At 39.5% G+C, this 16,396-nt stretch overlaps 1 protein-coding gene across 5 annotated transcripts in view; it reads right to left on the bottom strand.

Moving 5' to 3' along the window:
* The window catches only part of LOC110948608 (nck-associated protein 5-like), an 85,001-nt gene that overhangs the window by 57,867 nt on the left and 10,738 nt on the right, over window positions 1–16,396 (bottom strand). The window contains exon 2 of one of the 5 annotated variants that reach the window (XM_051958540.1): window positions 5,095–5,233. The exons of the other annotated variants lie outside the window; for them this stretch is intronic. Coding sequence (XP_051814500.1) covers window positions 5,095–5,123 — 29 coding nt within the window. The 5' untranslated portion in view covers window positions 5,124–5,233. The remainder of the gene's footprint in view (window positions 1–5,094; window positions 5,234–16,396) is intronic. 5 annotated transcript variants of the gene reach the window in all.

Genomic DNA, 16,396 nt, shown 5'->3' with positions numbered 1-16,396 from the left:
CCAATCCTATTATCTGGCATTTCAAATCCAACAAATGAATAAATGAATTCTGTCAGTTGTGTTCAAATTTTAAGGTGTCAGGGGGTGCACAATTAAATCAAACGTCAGCAGAGAAGAAGATTTGTTTCTTTTGATTTATCTTTTTACACCACTCTTTTTGTGATGTTCCGTCAGTGTGAAAAAGGCGTGGGAGAAATAAAGGACGCATGTGGAACTCACATCAATATGTTTGTTTCCTCCTCCATTTCGACGTTGCACTTCCTGAAAAAGTTGTCCAGAGTGAGCATCGATGCAGACTCGCTATTTAAGGGCTGAACAGTCCACTCTCCCTCCGTACTACGCGGTTTGGGACGGCCCTTAATATGGAGGACCCTCTGCGGGAACGCGCACACGGAGGGGTAGTGTGTAGGGATAGTGTGTAGGGGGCGGTTTGGGATTCAGCCTTAGTGTGACCAGTTTGCCCTGGTGCCTCTTGAGTCATTGTGTTTTGTGTGTGCTACCTAAGAATTTCATTATTCTCAGTTTTAGTGGGGTTTTATTGCTAACTGATAAAATGCTGTCCCTTGAGATTATGTCTTTTGGAGGTTAGGCAAGGCCATGACAAACTAGTTGCATACCACTTAAAATTTGGGAACTCACAAGAGGCCCAGAGATTAAACTGCTTTCATATGCTCAGTGGTACTATCCACTAAAAGGAAAATTACTACAACAGTCACACATAGCATAATAATGAAACATATTTCCAACATCATAAAAATCTCATTGGTCTTGATTATTTTAAGGAAATTAACTGCTATAGAAGTCTCTGTCTTGGTGGCCCACTGCTACCAAAACCTCTCTTTGCTTTCAGCCACTCAAACACTGAAAATCACCTCACCCATCCATCCATCCATCCATTCATCCATCCATCCATCCATCCATCCATCCATCCATCCATCCATCCATCCCACTCCCTCATTAGGGTCGCCGGGGGTTCTGGAGCCTATCCCAGCTGACTCGGGCAAAGGCAGGGGACACCCTGGACAGGTCGCCAGTCTGTCACAGGGCTACATATACAGACAGACAATCACACTCGCATTCACACCTACGGGCAATTTAGAGTCATCAATTAACCTCAGCATATTTTTGGAGTGTGGGAGGAAGCCAGAGTGCCTGGAGAAAACTCACGCATGCACAGGGAGAAACTCCATGCAGAAAGATCCCGGGTTCAGGCCGGGATTTGAACCGGGGATCTTCTTGCTGCAAGGCAAAAGTGCTAACCACTACTTCACTGTGCAGCCCCCTCACCCATCCACCACTATCAAATTCAAACACAACTAAAAAAAGGTCACAAAATCACACATGTATGTATCTCATCTCTGCCTCAAAAGTTATTTTTAATTGTTCCATTTAAGCACATATACTCACTCAGTCCTGGTTGTTATGCATTTTATCAGGGGTAGTCCCTTGTTTTTGGGGTTTCCTAACCCATTTTTTTCAGCAGCAACTCATGCACAGTTGATTGAACTAGGAAAATCCAGTATTTTGACTGAACAACAGTGACTGAACTGGTGAGTTGGGCAGTTTAAGTAAAACTTGATATTTCATCCATCCATACATCCAATATTTTAGACTGCAGAGGCCTTAAAAACTGTCTAGTATCTAAACCACTGTGGATATGAGTGTAATTAGCAGACTTGTTAGTTAGAAAGCATTCAGCCCAGTGCTAGCAGCAAAAAGTAAAAACTGAAAATACATCTAGATTTTTAAAATACCCATTGTATTGGCTTTCATCACTGTGTTCATTCAAGAATCAAGAATAAATTGCATAGGGCATGCACACTTTACATACCAAACATGGACACACGTGTGCACTGATGCATGTATTTACAGTATGTGTGTGACACTGCTCAAGCGGCCATGCAGATATTTGTCTTAAATGGAAAAGACCCTTCATTCTCACCAGAGGCTGCCGCTTTGTAACGTTTTGCTCCAGGCTGCACTTTCCAAAGCATGACTCTCAGTCATCATGCATAACAATGTATGAATGAATGGCCTAGTTTCCCCTTAAGTAGTAATGTGACCCCTTTCCCTACTTCAGTGAACCAATGCAAGCGCACAATGTATGAGGAAGCATTCCTTTGCTATTCTGCTCAGTCTTTATCTATACCCCACTGAGGCATTTGGGTGCATTTAAGCATGGCACCCTTACAGAGAAGCATTATTTTCAGTCGACAGCTCATTATATCTGTGCTACATAATTTCTTGTATCATTTCATAGTTTTGATAACGTAATGATTATTCTACATTTGAGAAATTAGCCATAAAGGAAATCTTTTGAATGAGTAGGAGGTGTGTGAATATATCTGCTTCTACTCCCTTATTTTCCTTTTATTGAGATTCAGCAAGAATTTTTACAACAAAAGAGAGTAAACCAGATAGATAAAACAGTCTTTTGGCTTACAAAAAACTAACATGATGTAAAAGAAAAAGAAATGATGATGAAAAAGACCAATACTTCAGCTGACACACCAGGATATCTCTCTGATCTATGTGGTGCACAGATCTTTGCATGTGGAAAATATCTAAAAATAAAAATAAAAAAAAACCCTCAGTCAATCTGAATGTTTTTAGCAGTGAAGTTGTTTTGTAAATAAAATATGAGATGGGAAGAATCCTCCAGAGCTTCTCCAGCACTCAAGGGTCCTTCGAGAGCAGCAAATTAGTATTTCAACAGAACACTAAGAGTCAGGATTTACTTAAAAGGCTGCTTTGGATGAGACACGGCACATAACAAGATTAAATTGAGCTAAAATTATGCAATAATTGAAAGAGGCCATTTAAACAAAGCCTGCAATTTAGTGGAAACTTTATCTGTTATTTTTTAAATTTATGAAAGCACACTAGTTTTCCAGATATCTTTTTGTAGTTCTGAGCTGTGCTCTGACACATCGCCCTATGCTAATCTGGAAAAAAACAGAGAAAAACACTATCTACTGCAATTTCTCTAAATATTGCGCGGTGGATCAGATATTGTCTGAATGGCAGGGGGTGAATTAACTTACAGTCACAAATCATCAGGGCCTAATCTCACACCTCACTGAGCATATACAGATGTGATCACGAGGCACCGTCTGTAGTCTCAGAAGTGGCTGGACGTAATGCTTGGTTATGATTTCCCTTTATCACATGGTGAGAGGAGAGATCAATGAGTGGGGACACAGTAGTAGCCTCACACTGCAGATGGCTGACATTTCATATCATGTTGTTGGGTACTACAATAAAACAGAGTAGTTTTTTTCCCCCCCTCAAAGGCAGTCTAAACATATAGTGGGCTCTCAAGCTGATGAAAGTGTTGGATGCCACCACAGCAGCCCAGCAGTTCATCACACTGGGTGCACGGTTGCTTTGATTGATGTGAAGTATCCATTGTTTGTTGCTTGGCTGCATGGTTTGTCATTGGGTTGTGGCGCTGGCCTTCAATGTACTAAGATATAAGGAGAAACTTTTCCACTGTAAGAACTCCAGACAGACAGGACGGGGGAACAACTATTTACAGGAACGGCGCTGGAATCAGCCCCTTCAGCCTTTCTGTCTTATTTATTGTGGTGTAGGATCCAACAGCTTTGACCTCAACATTAACTGAGACTGCACCAAAACGACAACTAATTGTAGACGCAACTCCAGTTCTGTGAGTGCACTGAAATAGAACAATGGAGGGTTATTATGTTAGTTTATATGATGAATTTTATGCTGGTGATGCTAGAGACTGCTGCAGACGCTTGTAGTCCTCTCTTAGTTTAACCAATCAGCATTAAGACAGCAGTGTTTTCAGGATAGCTCTGGAATCCCTGTCCTGGAGTAGATACTTTTTTTTCTCCTCTGAATGAGGTTCTGCAGAGGTGTCTCCTACAGCTGGAATACACTCAGAGGTGCAGGCACAAAAACGGTCCACAGGTTTCTGCAGTGTCCAGCAGTTTACTGCAACTGATCGGAGAACTTCATGTCACCTAAACTGGCAAGCTATAGCGTTGGACACATAATGCCTTGAGTCTTGATGCTGTTCCATAACTTTTATGAAGAATGGAAGAATGTTGATCTTTGGACTTTAAAATCAGCTCTTAGATACACTTTCATAGAGGTCTGAATAGGAATGGGTTCTGGACAGATAAATTTAAATGTACAATAGCAACAAGGGATGAAAAATGATCAAGATATCGATAATGATATTGACAAAGCACATTAGTTATGTGCTTGTACAGTGGCAGTGGTCAAGCTTGTTTACCTCGAGAACAACAGTTTGCTTTGCTGGATAATGGGGCTCAGGTGGTAGAGCGGGTTGTCCACTAATCGAAATATTGGCAGTTTTCTCACAGTATACATGCCAAAGTGTCCTTGGGCAAGACACTGAACCATAAGTTGCTCTCGATGGCAGACAAGTCCTTTGTGTGTTTGCGAATTGGTTAATGAGACACCCATTAGACTGTTTTCCTCTGCAGAAACTTCCAGGTCATAATAAGTGTCCCTGTAGAACTCATTTCATGGCTTTTTTGGGAGGGAGAAAACAGGACAGGAACCTCTGAGGGACCCTAAAAACTGCTGTGTCAGGCTTGAGGGTGACTGGTTAAATCCAAGAGATGTAGGGCTACTATATTATAGATTGCCTTTACAATTGTATGTAAATGGGTTTTTTTTCACAACTGTATGTACATTCATTACTGTCAGTCTGAAAAATCATTTTACAAGCATTAGCACCAACAACTGGACAGGTGCTGAGCGGTAGACTGAGGATTGTGAGACACGCCTAGCTCTGGATGCTGCTCGTGGCACAGGAGAGCATCACATGTGGGTCAAGAGTACTGTGTGTTTGCACATCTCTGAATGTGGTCTGAAGATCAAAAGTGCAGGTACAGGTACAGACCTATTGTCAGATCGACAATTTTGGCAGCCACAAATAGATTTATTCAACTTTTTTTCCACCTACGCTGTAGTATTTGTAAACAGATTTTAACGTTTAAAAATGAGTTTCTCTGTTCTAAAATACTGTTTCCAATATTTGCCATTTGAAATCCAGTCCTGGTCTGTCAGAGTGTGTCAGTGTGGTGAAGGTGCTACCTGGAGAAGTGCTGCTGCAGTGTCACCATCTGCTGCCCACCCTGCTGAGACTTCCCCCTCTCCCTTCTCTCCACACCCAGATGTTGTTTGTTCTCCAGCTGGGGATTATTATTATTATGGATCAGTGTTGGTGGCGTAGCTGTAGGGCAGAGGAGTAAACACAGTTATTTTGTTGTTAATCTTGCATATAATAATTCTGCTGAAAATTTCAGATACAGTACATCTGTTCACCACACTCTCCCCGTCTCTCCATAACGGTTCAGTTTGTAATCAGGTTTACTTGTCTGAAAAATGCAGGACCAGTGCGTTGCCTCCTCCACACCTCTCTTCTCTCCGCCTCACGCACTGTAGTTTTGAATTAGTGTTGAAATCCTTGTTTTGCCCACAGCTGACAGGCTGTGAGTAAGACGGGCTTTCTGCTTGTGACATTTAAGCAGTGCCGTGGGGTAAACTGTCATTTTGGAACCAAATATCCGTGTATCACAAAAAAAAAAAAAAAACATGCTCTGATACCGCTATGGCAGCAAATGTTCAGGTGTTTTTAATATTATAACGACCATATGACCTCATTGCAAGTCATTTGGGTGTTTACCTGTTTGAAAACTAATCAACAAAACAGCAGAGAAATTTAAGACTGCTGTGGCCTGTTTATGTTCTCAACCTTTTCACATGAAATGTACCCAGTGACCCAGGGAATTTAGCATTACTATATGAATTTTATATATATATATGCACTGTACATATCAACAATAGCCTAATAAGAATGATAATATATAGCCTCCAGCCTATTTCAACAATCATTTGTTTGGGAGAGTGTTTGTTTCTCTTTTTGTTTGTAGCCTCTAGTCACAGATTTGACTCCCTGTGAGTCACATCGCCCTACAGACTGCATCAGAACCATGCTGTAGTGCTGTTGTACAGGGGACCTGTAATAGTATGTGGACACATGAAGCTAATCTCGGCAGATCAAACGGACTTTTTTTGTTTCAGATTACACAAAGCTACCTTTATTTTGCATGATCAGACAAAGGACATCCAGAATGAACTGTGCCAGGATGGATCATGGGCTTCTTCCTTTGGAGTTTCTCCAGACTGATAATAGTCCTCGGGATAGATCTAGACACATATACTATATCCCCTCTAGCTTAGGAATGCCTCAGGATCCCCCTAGTGAAGCTGGAAAATGTTGCTGAGGAGAGTGACATCTACACTGCCCGCGAACAGCCTCAGATATGCAACAGATGATGGACCAATGTCATTGTCAGTGCTGCTATTATTCCCATTGTAAACCTTTTTCATATTACACTTTTTTACATTTGTCTTAGCAGTTGTGATATAATCTTTCCATCTTGTTATCATGTACATATGCTGTAACTTTATATGCTAGAATAACACAGCATGAGTGACATAAGCAGTCTACACCATTGTTGAGTGTTTCCTTGAGACTGCAGTGTGCTGACGACAGTCTGTAAAACAGATTCAGAGCGAGGGCTTCATCCAGAACAGATCTCACAACCTGTCAGCTTGCTGGGTCGGACTTTCTGCATCATCATTTGTCTTCAGAATTGGTTTCCACTTTGAACATATGTGGCTGAATTACACCAATATTACAACTTGCCATTGTGTAGTGTAGAACAGTTTGACAGTCTTTAAGCACAGTGTGCTGGTGTGCTCGAGCTGCTGTTAGCCATAGCAAAGAGCCTTTCCCAGAGCAGACATATTGACTTGCCATAGTTGGTAAAGCACAGGAGTCACTAATAATCTGAGAGTGTCCAGTGATCCACGACAGGTACAGCAAGCACAATACCAGGGTAATTATCAGTCAATCAGCCATCATAAATGCTACTATTAGCACTATTGATTTTCTCATGTGACATGTCACAATGTCTTGTGTGAAAACGGCTTGTAGAGTCCTTGAACGGTCAGATACTGTGCGCGGTGTTGCCATCATTACTGTTAAGACGCTAAACTGTAAGAGACTGATATTACCAGAATCCTCACAACAGTATAGGAGGATAAAAGAAGAAAATTAGAGCATTTTTCAAACGTGTGAAACAAGTCAAGACAAGCACACTCATACATCAGCAAACAACATCTCCCTGTGCTTTGAATATGCAAACTGAGGAATCAGGGTCGGTACAAAAGATCACCTGATTAACACTCACTGGGTGTGTTTTAATTAGTTTTTCCCCCCACAACAGCCCTCTCTAAATGTTACTCTCATTATTCCTGTTCTTAATGTATGGAGAACAATCGGATTTTGTTTCTTGTCTGTCCTTCAGCCAACAAGAGCAAGTAAACTCAGTGAATGAGTTCAGATTTTCACTGTTTGCTGAGTATTTTTACTCTGGAGATGCAAAGTCAGGGACAAAACCATTAAAGCATACAAAAGAGAAATGGTGGTCTAAAATATGCTTGATTTGAAAATGTTAATGGAGGTTTTTCAGGCCCTCAGGGTGGAAATTTGCATTTGCGGAAACCTAGGAGGGGTAAGAATTTTGAATGAGCACTGCCATCTAGTGGTTTCTACACATCATTACCAGAGGATGTACGATTACTGCACAATATTAACGGAACTCAGATGATGAAGGTTCATTCTTGACACTGAAAACAGAAGCTACTTAAACAATATCACCACATAGTCATTGGTAATGTTAAGAATTAACTTTCAAGCTCAACTTTAAAGCCTGTAGAGAAGTCCTCATTTAAACATTCATGATACATTAACAAGTGAGCAAGATCCATCCATGTTTCCATTGAAATGGCTCATGTGACATCAGTGGAAGCTCCAGGACACTACTGAATGGGCCTCATGTTAAAATGTTATGCATAAAGCCACATGTATAAAGGCTGAGTCCCTGCCTCAGCAGCCTGGGTTGGACTTCAGCCGTTAAAAATAGACTCTGGAAGTAAACATGCACTAAAAAGCAGGACAAAAAAAACTGCAGAAAGCACATGATAAACAACTGCTGAGTGTCTGGAAACATACACTGATCATAGGGGCTGTTTGCATGCACTCCTTTAAAACATTTTTGGGGGTTGTGAAGTAATTTTTAAAGTCAATATTGTTTATTATTATTATTATTGTTATATAGCTCAAAACAATCATGTGATGATATCAAAAAAGGCCTAATCTGCAATGCAGACCTCAAAAAAGAAAAGTCACTTTTTACATACATGTATTCACTATCCCTAATTACTACTTTGGATTTCACGGGATGCATAATTTACTGCTGTGACAATGGATGCACAGCTTATTAATCATAACCAAAGAGCAGATTTGTGAATGCATTTTATGACTGAGCTCTTTAGAAACCCACTATAATCACACATTGTCCTCCAGACCATACATAGATAATTTGTACAGCAGACATTCTGACTTATCACCAAAAAAGAAAAGCTCAAATGAAATTATTGGTAAATGATGGCTGTGTAATGTATTTTTCCTTCACTATTATTATAAGGCTCACAGAATATGTCTCAAATAAAACATTCTCAAAGTGAAACGTAAGTATGTAGTCCATGTGTGGAGACTGTTTAGGAAACACATGGTAACTTTTTGAGATGTTTGGACAAGAACTGATATTTTAAAAGTGTTTAAATCTAGTCAGACATTCTAAGAGTCTTTGTGTTTGTTCCTGACCTATGTTGTTTTTTAAAGAAAAAAAAGCAATACATTAAAAAAAATACAACAATTGCATCTGATGGCCTTATGTAACAACACAAATGTATCACTTCCTGTCAAGGACTCACAATGAGCAGCCATCCATCCATCCATTATCTATATACGCTTAATCCTCATTAGGGGCACTGGAGTTTATCACAGCTGACTTACATTCACACCTATGGACAATTTAGAATCACCAGTTATCCTCAGCATGTTTTTGGACTGTGGGAGAAAGCTGGAGAACCTGGAGAAAACCCACACATGCACAGGGAGAACAAGTAAACTCCATGCAGAAAAATCACAGTCCCAGGCCAGGACGTGAACCACAGATCGTCGAGCTGCAAGGTGACGATGTTAACCAGTACACCACTGTGCAGCCCTACTACTGAACATCCATCCATCCATTCTCTATACACCGCTTTATCCTCACTAGGGTCGTGGGGGGTGCTGGAGCCTATCTCAGCTGACTCGGGCGAAGGCAGGGGACACCCTGGACAGGTCACCAGTCTGTCACAGGGCTACATATACAGACAAACAATCACACTCACATTCACACCTACGGGCAATTTAGAGTAATCAATTAACTTCAGCATATTTTTGGACTGTGGGTGCAAGCCGGAGTACCTGGAGAAAACCCACGCATGCACAGGGAGAACATGCAAACTCCATGCAGAAAGATCCCAGGCCCAGGTCGGGATTTGAGCCGGGGGTCTTCTTGCTGCAAGGCAAAAGTGCTAACCAGTACTCCACTGTGCAGCCCCCTTTAAAATGTCTGTTTTTGTAAATTAGAAAAAGCACCATCATGGATGTGTCTCTCAATAGTTGGCCAGTAGATGGAGTTCTTCATTCATTTTCTTCAGCAGTCAAGACTCATCTGGGATGATGCCTCAGTCCTGTGTTAGCTGAGTCACATGGCACCTCTAAAGGTGTCATGTGACTTTATGTCCTGAGATAATACATCTGTGCCACTAAACACGTTGCACAACACCAGTCTGAAGAAGTGTTGTCGACTGATTTGAAAAAGCATGTGCTTGCTATAAACATTTAAAGCCAAAGGTTTTGCTTAGAAGAGGAAATTCAAATTTCTTCTTTTTTTTTTTTTGCAGGTAGGACGATCTGAGTGAAAGATTTCAGAAGTGGGCAGTTTGAATAACCAGGAGAATGTTCAGGTATCAGAAATAGTCAATGTTTCATTTGGAAATGAAACCCTCAGATGTACCTCTGGTGATGTTTCTGTAGACTAACCTTTTCAAGTGCCCCCAATGAGGTATGAAAATGTCAAGTACACATTTTCGCCAGGCATAAAATACAACTTACACTGCACTGGTACTGTACCACAACAGACTACTGTAAATGCACATCATTAAGGGACCATTACACTGAAGAATCTCTATTCTTAGACTTCATCCACTGTTTACACACACAGTGACATGCAGTTCTTTGGATAAGCTTCTCACCAGTGTACAAACAGAACAATTACCAACAGAGGTCAGTTTTGTTGGTACTACACCAAACAGTTTTATGCATTCATGCCTTTCAATAGGAGTGAAATAAAGACTCAGACAACAGAATTAAAATCCAAATAAAGTACACCACATACAAAAAAAACTGCCATCTAAAACACTGCATATACAAAAGACAGAAGCAAATGCAAAAACAGTGTAAGTTGTACACAATATGAAAGGAGTTTACATACATATGTAGTTTTGCACTATGATATCTGCTAATAAGGGTTACTAATAAAAGTCCAACACTAAACCCGACCAATATATCAAATAATACTGGAGTCACACATTCAGAATGGTGTCATTGCAATAACTGATTCTCTGCCCACTTGGGAGCCGTGCAAACTGGTTGGGAACTCAACACCAATTTATTTCCTTTTTAGCAGCTGAACGTGCTCAGTGTCTGAATGAAGACCCTGGTCATTTTTCTGTACAAGTTGCAACAACAATCTCACTGGTCTGAACTACATGACTACGCATTACTGGACATACATGCACTAGCACTTGCAACTTGGAAAGGCTTCTTCAACATCTCAGCACCAATACTGGTCCAAAAACATCACAGAGGACAAAAAAAAAAGACAAATTTCAAATCTCAAATTTTCCTCATTCACTTTGTTCCAATTCAGTTTTACGACTACTGTAAACTCAAATGTCCACACAAATGAAATGTTACTGTGATCAATACAGAGTCTAACAGGTCAGATTATTGAGAATCACCAGTAACAGGCTAAGTGTAAGGTTTTCGTAAAACATTAACAGGAGCTGAACTTTAGTTTGTTGCCTCCTGCTGTTTATAGGAGTCTTTACTCTGAGATCAATAAAAACCTGCAGCATCGGACAGCAGCAGAACCATAGGAAGTGTCTTCAAAGCAACAGAGGTCCATGCAGTTATGCCCATAGAACAACAGCAGTAATTTGTTTTCTCTCTTAAAATGATAACTTGATAAATCCCTTACATGACACAGAGACAGGATTGATACTGAGTACCTTTCTTCTTGCTTAACAGGTAACTTGTCACACAAGCTGCAGTTAAATCATTTGTTGAGTTCTGAGCTCCATCACAGCTGTCAGAATATTGTTATTTTACTGTTCTCCTAGTGGTTTTACCAACACACACTGACAAAATCTTCAGTGTTTATGTCATACCTGAATACCTGAATCTTTTTAATACATTGATGAAGCAGCAATGTTACGTTTCCCATGTGTGAGAAGAACATAACTGTATCTTCTGTTTGGTGTTAAACAGGTCATTGTAGTGGATTTTAAATACACCTGTATGTTGTTGCAGAAAACAACGCTACAAAGATAAAGTTGCAGACTGAACGGCAAAACACAACCTGACACTTGCTAAAGGTCTGTAAAGTAGTTGACCTGTAGCTAAATTTAACACTATCACTAAACAAAATACTACCGTTGAAAAGTTTGGGGTCACTTAGAAATGTCTTTATTTTTGAAAGCATTTTTTTTTTCAATAAAGATAACATTAAATTAATCAGAAATCCAGTCCAGACATTGTTAATATGGTCAATGATTATTCTATCTGATTTTTAATGGAATATCTACATAGGGATACAGAGGAACATTCCCAGCAACCATCACTCCTGTATTCTAATGGTATGTTGTAATAGCTAATCATGTTAAAAGGCTGATTGATTAGAAAACCCTTATGCAATTATGTTAGCACAAGAATAAAAGTGTAAATTAGAAAAGCACTCGGAGAGCGCAGACCTCTGCCAGGCCATCTGTCTGTCTGTCTGTCTGTTCGTCTGTTAACAGCATAACTCAAAAAGTCATGGATGGATTTTCACCAAATTTTTACAGAATGTCCGGAAGAGCAAAAGTAACAATCAATTAGATTTTGGAGGTGATCCAGATCACCGTCTGGATCCAGGATTTTTTTGAAAGACTCTGTACAATTGAGAGATGGCGCCGGACATTCTGTAAAATTTTGGTGAAAATCCGTCCATGACTTTTTGAGTTATGCTGTTAACAGACAAACAGACAAACAGACAAACTCCGGTGATTACATAACCTCCTGGCAGAGGTAATTATCATGGAAAGCATTTGTCTGGGTTACCCCAAACTTTAACAGTCGTGTATGTTTGGTTTTGTTTTTGTCTGTTCACACCACATTTTCACAAATTTATTTCAGTAATGTTGGCGTATTAATTGTGTTTTAATAGCTCAAGACTTTGAGTTTTTGATGAATGATTAGCCTAGCCTAGAATGAAGACTCACAACAGCAGAAAACAGCCAGTGTGTGGACAGCTCTAAAGCTATGCATCTCTAAACTTTGGTCTGTGGTGTGCATTGAACCACATACAGACACTAAAACACTCAGTCCTACTATCTGTGACTATCATGAACAAATGAAGGGAATTTCCTGGTTTGGTACAATTGTGTCTGCACAGAGATGAGTGGATAACCTTAATACAAGCAAATAAAAACAAATTGTCACTGCTACTTATGTTTATGAACTGATTAAGCAAATAGGCTATAATTAGCTGGTTTCAAGCTATCTTAAGCTGTAATCTTTTTTTTTTTAACCAGCTGCCTCAGTCTTATCCCAAGCAAAGTCAGCCATGTCCTGAATTTTTTGTACTTGAAAGTAAGATAATATTTACTCATTCAGTGAATATCTCCTCAAACTGGTGATACAGCTAGCACTGTGTGTTCTGTGTGCACTTAAGACAGCATGAGCTCTGTATATGTCAAACAAATAAAGAAATTTGGACCTACACACTCTTCCAGGGTGTTCACGGTAGTGCTTGTGAAAAATACAAGTGGAACAGGAGGTGAAACTGAGATAGGGGTCAGTGGGAGGGAGAGAGGCGCTAAATCTGGCACATGCTATCTGCTATCTAAATATGCTAACAAGCTCCACAAAAATTCCCCAGAATTACAGGTTTCACCTTTTTAGACAAGAGATCAATCGTGATCATCTTGCTCACAGAAAGAAAGCAAATGAGAAATGTTGTCTTTTAAAAATGCTATGTGTTTTTTGTTTTCAACATGTCCTGTAAGTAGGTGTGCACTGAGCTTTCTGAGGCCCTGTATAAAACCAAAGCAGCAGTTGGCTATTCATGCCTTCAAGAACTTTATATGGCTGAATCATGAGTGTTGCTATTTTGAGTGACAGGAGTTTCACATAATACAACCATTGAAATCATTTATTATTCAAAGCTCAAGCAAGAGAGAAAGATTTGCCCGGCCAGCAGGCAGATGGGTCCCCCCTATATAGAGCTGGGTTCTGCTCAAGGTTTTTTCCCTGTTAAAAGGGTGTTTTCCTTGCCACTGTCGCCTTTGGGCTTGCTCTGGGGGTCAGGCATATGGGTACTGTAAAGCGTCTTGAGACAATTTGATTGTAATTGACGCTATATAAATAAAATTGAATTGAATTGAATTGAAGATTTCAGATCATACCAGTATCTACAGTAAAGGCATATTGGCTTCCTTTAGTTTGTTAAAGATGTTTCCTCTTGTTTGAAAGGCTTCTTCAGTTCTAACTGGCTGGTGGGGAGCCCGAGGTATTTACTAGCCAAAAGTTTGGACACACCATCTCATTCAATGCTTTTTATTTATTTTTATTACTTTCTACATTATAGATTAATATTAAAGATCAACACTTTTTGTTTACAGCATAATTCAATAAGTATTCTTTTACAGTTTTGATGTCTTCAGTATTAATCTACAATTTATAGAATAATTAAATAAAAGCCATTGGATGAGAAGGTGTGTCCAAACTTTTGCCTGGTACTGTAAGCTCTTGTGGGGTCATTGAGAGTTGAGATCATACCAGCCTTCTAATAAATAACAGTTTAAAAGTTACCAGTGAAAAACTAAAGCAATATTTAAAGTGTACAGGAATTTTCCGTATGGATGTCTACAGTCTAAACAATTTCATCTTACCTATACAATATTAGACATAGAAAGAGTAATTTCAATGTCACACTGTAAATAAATCACTGTGACTTTGATTCACTACACTGAGCTACAATTAGATGATATTATTCAGTCCACATTGCAGGCTTTATTACAGCTTTTAAATATTCTAATATACTGTCAAAGTCGTTATTGTTCCTCTGCATCAGTGTCACTGACACAGTTTGACATTTATTGTACTATTACTTTACTTTATTGTACTATTTATTATACTTTTCAATCTCAATGACTCTGCAGAAGAAAAACAAAACTCGTGTGTGTTTACTTGGGGGCCTTTCAGAGAGGAAAGCTCTCCAGTGTAAATAGTGTAATTACATGTCTTCCTTTTGGGTGGGTGGGAGGGTAAATTGGTATAATCAAGGCAGCAGTTCAGCCTCCGGCATTGATGTTGGAGTGAATTAGGACAGGGCTTCACTGAAATTTTGCCCCTTGGGTATTTAATGAATACATACTTTCCCCTCAAATCACATCCTGCTGATATAATGGCGAGCCAGTCTTGTGACTGTACCGTGCAGCTCACACAAAGACATGAGCGGTGCAGGAACTTCTCAAAGAAGCTGTGGGCACTTTTACACTTTCAGATATCAAGTGCAGGCTAGAAACCCAGACATTCTACACGGCATGCACAAAGAGAATAATCCACTCAGTCTACTACATTATGTCGCGTTTTTATCCTGTAATTTCGTAGTTTCTTATGAGTGCAGACAGAAAACCATGAGTATGCTGTGTAGATATGAACCCTTTCTTCAGTTGCTATCTTAACTGACTTTCTGTACTGCTAAATGCACTCCTTTCATGCTGCTACTATTGATAGTTCATAGCCTACTACGGTGTGAATACAGCTGTACAATATATTTTAGTCAAACACATATTGACTTAGCCCCTAATGAATGCAAACCTGAAAACATTTGCCATGCAATTTTGTAATTATCTTACTTAGAAAAAGGTTGTTTTTCTAATTGCCTGCATAGCATTTAAGTCTATGACACAGGTAAGATGCAGGAGATTGTATAACTGTGAATGCATCACGACTAGTAGTCCCAACATGCTGCTCTTTGAGGTGGTAGGAGTAAGTTGTAGTAAATTAAATGGTAGTGTTTTGGTATATAATGTTCAATAAGATCACTAGTTTAGTGTGTTAGAATGGTAACATTAAGATGAAACAGACAGGCTACTGGGAAGCAGGTATTTGGTCATTAGTGAAAGAACACATTTCACTGCAGTTCATCCTATGATAGTGAAGATATTTCAGCACAACCAGGTGTTAGGGGTTTAAGGGTTCAATGGGAAAAAGCATTTTGTTTTTTAAGTTATTTTTTGGCCTTTATTATATAGGACAGGGGAGAGAGAGAGAAAAAATGGGGAGAAGAATGAGACCTGCAGCAAAATGCCATGGACTGGATTCCAACTCATGACCACTGCGTCAGGGACTATAGCCCCTGTTTATGGGTCACCCACTCAACCAGTTGAGCTATCGGAGCACCCCTGGGCAAAACTATTTCTACATACAGGTCTACGTCTTAATCAATCAACATAAACAACAGACCTTAAAGAGCATGTCTATGATTGCTATAATTTGTCAGACTGCACATTAAATAATAACAAGGTCTGACGGGCGCTAACAACCCTCTGCTGTAAATGTGGCAGCCGATTAAAGTGCCACCTTTCTGTCTGTGCACTCACCTGTGTGGCACTATTTAATACAGAAAATGTGTTGGGGAGGGGACATTCTTAAAATGAATAAATTAAGATCCATAGACAATTCTCTATAGTAATTGCATAGAAAAGTAATTACTTTACATTCTGTAGTGTTAAAAGATAGATACACTTGATCAAACTAGCTTGTATGATGTAGTCATGGTATCATTTGATACCATCTGATATTCCATCATAAAACAGTACTCTGCCAAGCAGCCTTAGTGGAGTATTGCACTCTCTGAGTGCTTTTCTTGTTCTCTATTATTCTGTAGAATAAATTGTCTTATTTTTCATACTGAAAGTTTGCTTCTAACTCTTACATTTTTTAGTTAAGTGAGGTTTTAAATGCAAGACTTGTTCTGTTTACTGTTCTCCATGCACCATCACCAGTGCAACATTCAGCTCTAACAGCTAGCGTCCAATCACAAGTAACATTTAAGGATATTTGATAGTTAATCCAATTAAATCTCACTGCCTGGGATTCAAC

Source organism: Acanthochromis polyacanthus, chromosome 14 (assembly GCF_021347895.1).
Source record: "Acanthochromis polyacanthus isolate Apoly-LR-REF ecotype Palm Island chromosome 14, KAUST_Apoly_ChrSc, whole genome shotgun sequence".
NCBI lineage: Eukaryota > Metazoa > Chordata > Actinopteri > Pomacentridae > Acanthochromis > Acanthochromis polyacanthus.
Note: the sequence above shows the minus strand (reverse complement) of the source record. Positions and strands in the feature narration are given on the sequence as shown.